Below are 10882 nucleotides of genomic sequence, written 5' to 3' on the forward strand. Positions count from 1 at the left end.
GCAATTGATTTTATTTTAGTCCTTTTTAAATTAGTTTTTGACTAATTGTGGTGGGATATTTCACTAAATAAAAAATTATTATAGAAGTAAAATTATAAAATTTCAAAAAAATATGTTAGAAAATTTGTAAATTTTTTGTAAGGATGAAATTATCAAATATTTAAAAAATAAAAACAAGTTAAAAAAATTTAAAAATGATTGGAAGGGTGAAATTATAAAAAATTTTAAAATAAAAATAAATTAAAAAATTAAAAATTATCGGAGGGGCGGGAGCCCCACTAGGCCCCCCTTTCCAGCGTCTCTGGTGTTCAATTTGAAACGGAGATTGGTTGTACCGGGCTTTCTGTCATCGATCAATGTGTCTGACATGATTTCGTGAGGACAAAAATTAAAGTCGTGTTTAATCATGTAAATTCGTTAGCTGTTGGTGTTTGTCTGTCGGTGACTTAAGCGTCGCCAGATGCGATATGGAATATGTTTTCTTACTCCATGAAGGCAAAAGTTTGATCTGTTCTACTACTAAAAAGAATGGTTTTAATTAGAATTAATTATCTTACTTTTGCAGGTGAAATGACTTTTATATATTTAGATTACCTGCAGGCTTCTTCATATATGAATGTTGTGTTTTTGCCTTTTCTTTTTGATAAGCGAATATTGTTTTTGGCTTAATCAAAAGTATTTATTATGTAACAAGAATTAAGTTATGAAATTAATAAACATTTAACAAAACAAAGGACAGAGTTCTATACACATTCAAAACTAAATTGATAAAAAATCGTCTAAACTAAAGATGAAAATAAAGACCAAACATCAAAAGAGTTACAACATCATCCCCTTAACACTTGTTACAAAAAGAACTCCAAAATACTTCAACCAAAACACCCAGAAATCTTCAATTCTCCTTTGCTTGTATAATATAATAATACTAATAATAATATCCATTGAATTCACATATTAGTGTAATAGAAGCAGCTGGAACCATTATTCATGTGACAGCAAATCAAGCAGAGGTCGTCATCAATATGAAGTTATGATACAAAGTCGTGCATGACTAGATGAATTTATCGGTAGGGCAACACGAGATTCGCTTATTTCACAGCTCACGCCTATCCAAATCCAAAAACAGGTGCCTAACCGGGGAACCGCCTGCACAGCTCAACGCCGGTCCGGAGGCTGTTGCTTCCCTAGCTAGTTGAATTCTGCACATAGTCATTGGGTTTGGGTGGCACCTTGCATGTGACAAAAATGAGACTATTAGAAAAATATCATCAAGGCTTTAAAATATCCTTGGTAGACTTTGATTTGCCATAAAATTTGTCAACCCTATATTAAAGTAATTGTCCAAGTCCCTTTCTCCCACCTCCCTACTTGCTAATTTATCGCATTAATCTGCTGTGTTTCGTCTAAGAAGACAATTTTCTACTGAAAGAGATGTGAGGGGGGGGTGGCCAAATACAATTGCGTGCACACGTACCTTAATTAAGCAATTCCCGTGCATTTGGTGATAAGAAAATCATATAATCAATGTGGGAATTAATAAATTAATGCCAAAGTTCAACTTGGTTCCCTTTTGTTTATCTCCTATTACGTCATACTTGGGCTTGTTCCGTTCATAGTTTAATTATTTGGTGTTTATCTTTTGAGCATGACTTGTCTTAGTAATCAACAGTCGGTTCTCTCCTTAATTAGTTTAAGTTTGAAAAATCATTTGTCCATTCTTTCCCTTTCGACAAATCTAGCTCTCCCTCCAAGAGATGGATAAATTATCATATAATTAAACTATGATGCTTCTCTTAAATCCTCCTCAAACATTAAATTTTTATTCTTTTTGAGATTCACACGTCATATAAGCACCATATGGGACAAAAGTTGAAGATACATATACATTATATTAACTTGTTGATTGTATAGCAATTTTCTAGCCTTTAAATAATTCATATTTTTCTTCAAAGGGAACAGTTCCACCTAATTATTATTATTATATATATGATTTCCGTATTAAACTTTGATTATAATTCCTTGTGCTTATCACACAACTTTATACGCTTATGATGGCTAGAGATGATTAACTTCTCTTATGTTCCACCTTGAATGGTTATTCTATAACTCGTTCTAAAAACTTGGAAAATTTTAGAATTAGCTGCCCTCTATGTGCCATGACCCATGAGACAATCAGATTCTTCTTTTGTTTGAGTTAAATTTGTCAAGTGACCTAACTCTGTTGAATTGAATCAAACTTACTTTTGGCAGAAAATGAGTTTGAATTTAAGGCACATAAGACTTCAAAATTAGGAGCATTGTTTGGATAAGGAGGCGTTAGGAAGGGTGGGTTGGCAATCCCTGGAAGTTGGGCCAGAGCCTTGTTGGTTCTTACACTAAATCTAATGCACATGGCCCAACTCTATTGCAGCCTTCGTTTTGTACTGATCAACCAATGATCTTCAATGTCGCATTCTCCTTTTTAGAAGGACTGATGTGTTGTATCTGTATCATCGCAGAGTTGGGCCAGTGCTAGTTCAAAGTGTGATGGACTAACACCGTGGACCAAACACGTCCTAAACCCTAATCCAATACTCATCGCTTCACCACCCTTAAACCCTCAGCAGAACCCCTCAAATTATCGCCACTGAAATCCCCCCATTTCCGTTTTCCCCAATCAACAAAACAGAAACCCTTGGCTTTCCTCTCTTTCGCCTCACAGAAATGGCTCTCTCCAAGCCAACCTTTCTCACGCATCTTCAAAATTTAGCCAAACGCCACCACCGTTCGCCTCCCTCCTTCATTACCTTCCGCCACCTCTCCTTCAACACCCCAGAAGAAGCCGCCGCCGAACGCCGCCGTCGCAAGCGTCGCCTCCGCGTTGAACCTCCGCTCTCCTCTGCCCACCGCTCTAAGCAGCAGGCACAACAGGTGGCCACGTCAAAACCTATTCAGAACCCTAACGCCCCCAAAATCCCTGAACCCGTCACCGTACTCACCGGCAACCGCCTAAACCTCCACAACAAGATCTTAAAACTCATCCGTGAAAACGACCTTGAAGAGGCCGCTCTGTACACGCGCCATTCCGTTTACTCCAACTGCCGCCCCACAGTTTACACCGTCAATGCCGTCTTAAACGCCCAGCTCCGCCAATCGAAATACGCTGATCTCCTCTCCCTCCACCGCTTCATTACCCTAGCCGGAATCGCCCCCAATGTGATTACCCACAATCTTATTTTCCAAACTTATCTTGATTGTAAAAAACCAGATACTGCCCTCGAACATTACAAGCAGTTTAGCAATGAGTCCCCGGTGAATCCTTCTCCTACTACTTATAGGATTTTAGTGAAAGGGTTGGTGGATAATGGTAAATTGGAGAAGGCTTTGGAAATGAAGGAAGAAATGGTGGAGAAAGGTTTGGCTCCTGACCCTGTTGTTTATAGTTATTTGATATTGGGTTGTGCCAAGAGTGGGGATTCAGATGGGATTTTTAAGCTTTTTGAGGAGTTAAAAGAGAAAAAAGATGGGGTTTTGGAAGATGGGGTGATTTATGGGGGTTTAATGAAAGGATATTTTATGAGGGGAATGGAGAAGGAAGCTATGGAGTGTTATGAAGAAGCTTGTGGGGAGAATTCAAAGGTTAAAATGAGTGCTGTTGCTTATAATTATGTTCTCGACGCATTAAGTAAGAATGGGAAGTTTGATGAGGCCTTAAGGTTGTTTGATAGGATGAAAAATGAGCACAGTCCTCCTAGGAGATTAGCAGTCAATTTGGGAAGCTTTAATGTGATTGCTGATGGGTATTGCGCAGAAGGTAAGTTTAAGGAAGCAATGGAGGCTTTTAGGTTAATGGGTGATTATAGATGTAGTCCGGATACTCTGTCATTTAACAATTTGATTGATCAGCTGTGTCAAAATGGACTGTTGGGTGAAGCTGAGGACCTTTATGGTGAAATGGGCGATAAGGGGGTTAACCCTGATGAGTATACTTATGTTTTACTGATGGATGCTTGTTTTAAAGTGGATAGGATTGATGATGGGGCTTCTTATTTTAGAAAGATGGTGGAGTCGGGTTTGAGGCCCAACTTGGCTGTTTATAATAGATTGGTCGATGAATTGGTTAAAGTGGGGAAGGTGGATGAGGCAAAATCATTTTATGATACGATGGTGAAAAAGCTTAAGATGGATGATGCAAGCTATAAGTTTATGATAAAAGCACTTAGCGACGTGGGGAAGTTGGATGTTGTGCTGAAAATGGTTGACGAGATGTTGGATGATGAAAGTGTTGATTTTAATGAGGAGTTGCAGGAGTTTGTTAAAGAGGAGTTAAGAAATGAAGGGAGAGAAGAGGATTTGACAAAGCTTATGGAGGAGAAAGAGAGACTGAAGGCTGAAGCTAAGGCTAGAGAAATTGAGGCTGCGGAAGCAGCCAAGAGAAGTGCAAAAGCTGCCGTCTCTTCTTTACTTCCATCTAAATTGTTTGGGAAAAAAGAAGATGAATCTCAGTCTACTGCGGCCAATGAAAGCACCATTGAAGCTGCCTCTGAAGGTGAAGTGCAAGCACAAGATGGGAATGCAGGGCCTAGTGAGGAAGCTACTGTTATAGAGTCTGTTGCAGCAGACTCAAATTCAGTGGGTGAAGCTACTGTTGCAGATTCTGGTGCTGTTGATACAAAATCATTCTGATCAAACGTGGTAAAAAAGTGACGACAAGAACGAGAGCAGGTAAATAGCTCGATGGTTTTGAAATGAGAAAGTATCGTCTTCTGTATTCCGTTATGGACACAACATTATCTGCTTGTCCAATCAATCTATTTGTAATTAAGGGATATTGAAAAATCAGGTTTTGATTCACTTCATAGTCTCTAATTATTTGTGGGAATGCGGGTTGAATAATTATTGAAAATAGCACAACTTTTTTCAAAAAGTGCTGCAGATTATATGTTGAGCTCCCTCTTTTTAGTACAGAAATAGTGGCATAGCTTGTACTTAATGGTGGCATTAGAGCCCCCAAAGAATTTTCTTTTATTTTGGTTACCAAGGTCAAAAACTGAAGATAAAATCTTGTTGGGCTTGATAAGTACGTTTCATTTCTACAGAATTTCAACCAGTTTTTTCTTTTGAAGTTGTCGAGTCCAATCCCGAAGTGCTGAGAAATCATAAAGTTTTGAGGGTGAGCAAGGGATTTGATATGCTTTCAATTTCATTGCACCGAGTGCACATATACCCAATAGGCCAATACTTATTCCCCCAGGGTAGAGCTTCTTTCCAAGTTCTCCTTCCAACGTTTCCAAGCATCCTAGGAATTCCGTTTTTGCTTCCTCTTGCATTTCTTGATTTTGTGTGGTTATTAGTTGGTAATTGGACGAATGGGATAGGCCCTCTGTTAGCTCAGGGACTCGATTTCCTATGATCAGGCTTTTGTCAATTTGAGTAGTTAAGTCCTTTTGTAATTCTACTACTCTTCTTTCCATAGCTTGATACGTCCCTAGAAGTCTTTTATCTACAAAATTCAAAACTTGTTATAATATACAAGCTTTTGAAATTAATAGAATTTCTACTTAAAAAAAAAAAACATTATTCATAGAAATAGAAAAATAGGACTTAACACGATGTTTGTCAACATGACTACCTATAAAAGGAAGAGGGAAGTAATGGGGATGTGTCGTTCCTAACTTCATCACTGTATTGAATGATTATCAGGGACTTGCAAATGTAGCGGACTCTTGTTGAACAGATGTTCTTCATTGGACACAGCCCATTTGTTAAACCTTCAGACTAAAAATATCAAAAAGCAAAAAAAAAAAAAAATGCTTGTTCTAGTTCAAGGTATTTCGGTCTCTTATTTATAGCTGCCATTCATTGAAGATGCACGTAAAGACTAGGATCAGGGACCAACCTTGGTCTCATTGCTTATATCCAAACTCCTAAAAGTTAATTCTTCTTAATAAAACAGAAAAATGGCCAGCTGAGAAGGCCATTAATAGGCGCAGTCCCTACTTTTACCGTATGAAAGTCATGAAGATTCTAATGTCATAGCTCAACCCATTTCAAAGGAATAAGCATGTTTACATAGTTGTAAACAAACAGTCCATATCTTGCTAGACTTGCAATGCAAGCAAAACACAATTAGAGGAGGGGAAAGTGACGAAAGTGATGGAGATTGGAGAGTAAAATTTTACACGGGTCATAAATCAAGCCTCCCTCATTATAACAATCAAATGATTACTCTTAGAAACCTGTTATCATCTGAGTTGCAAACATGAGAGAGATCTAACAACCAATGCATTGCCTTGGGTTCCAACTCAAATTGGCTTTATCCCCCTCTGAATCGCATGCTGCAATCCGTCTCTTACTGCACCGCACTCCGCTGGTGTACCGGTACGAAGTGCCTAGATTCAGTTTCTCCAAAGAATTTAATGTGATGGGATCAAGGTAAGTCATCTATCTGCAACGGGTTTGTAAGCCCAGTATTGTACCATATTTATAGCTAAAATTTTGGATTGAAAAATTGCACCGCTAGAAGACTTTTGCTTTAAGTAAACTTGTAATAAGTAAAAAGACGAGAAGCAGTCTAGCAAACAACAATATTTGGGGGCTGCAGAGAAGGTGTACTGATGTTTTCATCAGTAAACATGGGGAAAGGAGCTGTTGGTTTGTTGCTACGGATGGTTTTGCAGCAATAAATGGATTTGATGGCAATCAAAGTAATAAACTGTCTTGTTTAAGATTTCCAATGTCTTGGTCTAACTGCGCAGGGGTGACCCGGAGAGCATGGAAAAAAAAAAAAAAAAAAAACCTGAAACAAAAGATTTCATCAAAAAATTGCAAACTTGCAAAGCTGCACAATGAGCCAGCTAAAAATTTTATAAACCATTTAATCTGGATTTAAACCTAGATTAGAATTAGTCATTTATAGATGTTTTAGGAAAACTTCTTACTTCATCTCAAGCTGGCACATTTTGAAACATCACCAAGTGTAAACAGCTAGAATGACAGGATGAATGAGCTATAGTCAAACTGGTGCATCAGTAAATGGTCATATTATTGCAAACACAAGGTTAGGGAAGAAAATATACTTATTAAACATTTCATAGAAGCTGAAAACTTTTCAAGCCTTCTGAAAACTTCCATCCATTATAACATACCAGAAAGGGTTGGCAGAGGTAGAACACACAGCAGAAAGCGTTCAAAACAAATCAAGTAAAAGTTATCAAAATCAATTCTCTCAGCTACATAAGTTGGGTATGCACACACCAGCATCTGGATTTTGTTGTTCCTTCCATATCCTTCCAGTAACCCTAAGCTTTAGCTCCTTCCTGTCCCCACCAGAGAAGAAAAGTGCCATGTTACGTTGAATAATTAGACCATCATGGCTGTCCCTGACTTTCCGGTGACTATCACGGATGCTACGTGGAGTACCTTCCCATATAAGTTTCCGGCCATTTGCTCCAACCTCAAGGCTGTAGCTATAGTTCCTAGCCTCAATCTCATCACCCATGAAACGTAGAAATGCCATGTAGACTGGGGCCATGCCCAGCTGGAAGGCTTCAAAGTGAAGGCAGAAATATTGACCAAAACAATGGAAGACCTGACAAAGAGCAGATAAGACTTTCAGGCTCATTTTTTGGAAGATAATGACAGACCAGAGAATTTTATTTCTAGGAGAAAATAGTGTTTCTTTTTTTCCCCCCTTTTCGATGACAGAAGGATGTAATGCAGTTTTCTTCAGCTTGTTACAATCTACCCCATTGTATATGACCATCCATGAAATTTCTCATTAAAAGATGTCATGGCTGAACAATAGGGCCCTTTTTATTTTTTCTAACATGTAGTGGGCCATTTATTCAATGGTTTATAAAATGGTAAATGCTGTATAAAAATTACAAAACTTACTGTTAGCATCCAAGTAGCATTTTCCACTTCACGGGGGTTGGACTTCACATAACGATGGTTAAATGTGCAGCCAGTGTGCATGTCCACCTTGTGGTCATCCCTCAGATGGGCAACCAGGAAAGGAATATCCCCAACAACAGAACACTCTGATCCAGCATATGGACAACTGTATGGTCTGTAGTTGCAAATTGCCTCATGTTTGAGTTTGCTGTAATAGGGAAAGATTTCTGGGCATCCTAAATTGTAGTATTTGCAAGGCAATTCAAGGGATTCTGCCACCTTCTCCAATGCTAAACATCTAATATCACCAAGTTCCTGTCTACAAGTGGGGCACCGGTTGTGTACCCTTGTTTTACATGTAGAACAAAGTGTATGTCCATTGTGGCACTGCAAAAAGCTGTATTGTTAAAGAGAGCAGTTTACCTTCTATTATTTACAAATACCAAGATTAAGCTCAGAAAAATTTTAAATTCCTTCTCATTGTTATTATTTTTCTTAAGGTTTTAAAAGGATATTGCAATTAACCATTATTAACAAGCACTGAAGTTTATTATCATGATTCTTCACTCTTATATCATCTACCATTGCTATCTAATCAAACAAGAAATTAGAGATCTCAGGGTTCCACTCCAACATCTCCTATATAAAAGCAAGAAAAAACAAGAACATTCAAACTATCCCAATATTTTTTGTCTCTCTATTTGTTAAAGAACAACAGTTCAACAAGCAAACTTCCAAATCCAAAAAACATCCTGCACCAATCTGAAATATTTCTTGAAAGGATTCTCAATTTAAAAAGTAACTGATTCTCCCCTTTAGAGTACAGCTTGCCCTTTTCCCTCGCCATCTATCTTGGTGAAGTTTGCAGGCAAAAACTTAAAACTATTTCCAAGTTTTCCCTGAAAACTTGAATCAAGTGCTTAGGAATTGATTTACTACACTGTCCATGTAGCACTTCTTAAGGGAAATTACTATTCCAATATCTAAAAATAACCACCTCACTATCAAACTCAAACATGCAATCTAACAGTTTTTTTTCTCACAGAAAATATAAGCCACGACTTGGTGCTTCCACACAGCGACTGCGTATTAGCAGCAAATCAATCCGATAATGGCTAAATCCAGTTTAAAACAAAACTCACAATCCTCTATCTACATATGTTACATCATACGTAGTCCATCATTCCTTTCAAGGCATGAACACAAAACTAATTTCAATTTTACAAACCATGCTTATGACAAATTCATAACATTAATGAAGAGCTCTGATTTCGACCACAGCATGCTAAAGCAATATGTATAAAAATCTATAATTCATGTTAAAATTGAAAAGAAACCATAATATAGACAATGCTTTCCATAATAACAATAATAAAAAAAAAAGCGGGGCTTAAAAAGGAATCTAAACTTAAATCCAACCCAGAAAAAATCTCAAATCAATTTCTTTCTTAGCAACATGAAATAAACGAAATCCCACAGAAATGCACAGCAAATCTATTCAAACACTCGATAAAAAAAAAAATTTTGAACAAAATCAGCCAAAAATACCAAAATTAACAACAACGAAAGAAATGAGAAACCCCCAAAATTGATATACAAAAAAAGCATGGTGAAAACAGACCTGATGAATTGGTGGGTACATAGAATTGGTACAAACAGGGCATTCTAACAATTCATGGACGCTGGTAGCCGGAGCGATCGCCGTTGGACCCACAATATTGTTGATGCTATTAGCATTGGCGGTGTTGTTGGTGCCATTGTGAGGCTTTGAAGATGAGAATTGATGGTGGCCCTGATGAGGGTGTGGATGGTGCAGATTATGGTGATGGATCTCATCCTCATCCATTCCATCTGTGGATGACACACACTCAATACTATCCAACTCCATTCATACACTCCACCCAAAATCTCAGATTACTATTTATTTAAAACAGACCCAAAACAACAAAGAAATTTACAAAATGAACGGTGAACCCCCAGTCCCACCCCAATTTTTTTTTTTTTTTTTTTGCTTTTTCCTGTCTCTCTTCTTCTTCTCTCTAAATTTTCTCTTTCTTTTCCTTTCTCTCTCACCTTTTTTTTTTGTCTGAATTGCAGAATAGAGGAAGAAGAAGAGAGGGAGAGAAGAGAAAAGGGCTGATGAGAGAAAAGATTTGGGAGAGAAAAGACGGATTCCAAAGAACCAAACAGGCCCGCTTTTCTCTCTCGTTAAAAAGAGGTTCTTTTCTTCGTTGGCTCTTTTTTCTCTTTCATTTTTTCTTTAATTTTTGTTTTTTGTTTTTGTTGGTAACACAAAGTCATAAATTTAACATAACATAACACCTTTCTTTTCTATTTCTTTCTCCCTCTATCTCACGTCTATCTACAGTCTCTCTCTCTCTCTCTCTCTTCCAACATTTGGGTTCAAAGTTTACAGATACAGAGCTTGAAATTCAAAGTTTTCAACGGGTAGATGGAGAAGAATCAAACGGTACTGATTGGGTTAGGATTATTATAGAGATAAATAAATAAATAAAAGAGAACAAGACACAACAAAGATGCTAAATTTTATTTTTGTGAAAAACAGTTTTAAGGCAAACATATTATTATTATTATGCGGTTTGCTTTGCTCCATCTACTCTACTCTACTCTACTCCACTCCACTCCACTCCACTTATTAACAAGAGTTTAGTATTTGGATATTTCGTATGTACTCAGTTTCTTAAGCATGTATATATGGCAAAAGGAGAACAATGGCAACTCATTTATTTTTCTTTTGTGTCCTTTTTTGATAGGTACAAGTCATGTCAGTATAATAATTCTACTAGTTTAAAATTTGCTAAAACAAAGTAATAATGAGGCATTATAAGTTTGTGTATTATAATACGGGCGTTGAGGTTACTCTGCAACTGCGTGATTATTGATAAGCTTATTCCCATCGTGGCACAAATCATGACTTGGTGAGGGCGAAGGGTGTGCAATCGAAGTCTACGTAAAATCGATGCCAGACATGAATCATGATTTAATT

The 10882-nt window shown here is 37.4% G+C and overlaps 2 protein-coding genes across 2 annotated transcripts; one reads left to right on the top strand and one right to left on the bottom strand.

Annotated features, from left to right (window-relative positions):
- The first annotated feature begins 2535 nt into the window (after positions 1-2535).
- EMB1796 (Pentatricopeptide repeat (PPR) superfamily protein) lies at positions 2536-4917 on the top strand. Its single transcript, XM_018118567.2, has one exon. The coding sequence runs from the start codon at positions 2704-2706 to the stop codon at positions 4663-4665; it is 1962 nt and encodes a 653-aa protein (XP_017974056.2). The 5' UTR covers positions 2536-2703; the 3' UTR covers positions 4666-4917.
- A 2123-nt stretch (positions 4918-7040) lies between these two features.
- LOC18605771 (E3 ubiquitin-protein ligase SINAT5-like) lies at positions 7041-10331 on the bottom strand. The gene is made up of 3 exons (XM_007038988.3): positions 9497-10331; positions 7876-8262; positions 7041-7570 (listed from the first exon to the last, which is right to left on the bottom strand). The coding sequence occupies exons 1-3, from the start codon at positions 9761-9763 to the stop codon at positions 7208-7210; spliced, it is 1017 nt and encodes a 338-aa protein (XP_007039050.1). The 5' UTR covers positions 9764-10331; the 3' UTR covers positions 7041-7207.
- Positions 10332-10882: the final 551 nt, after the last annotated feature.

Source organism: Theobroma cacao, chromosome 3, assembly GCF_053813885.1.
Source record: "Theobroma cacao isolate CCN51 chromosome 3, ASM5381388v1, whole genome shotgun sequence".
NCBI lineage: Eukaryota > Viridiplantae > Streptophyta > Magnoliopsida > Malvales > Malvaceae > Theobroma > Theobroma cacao.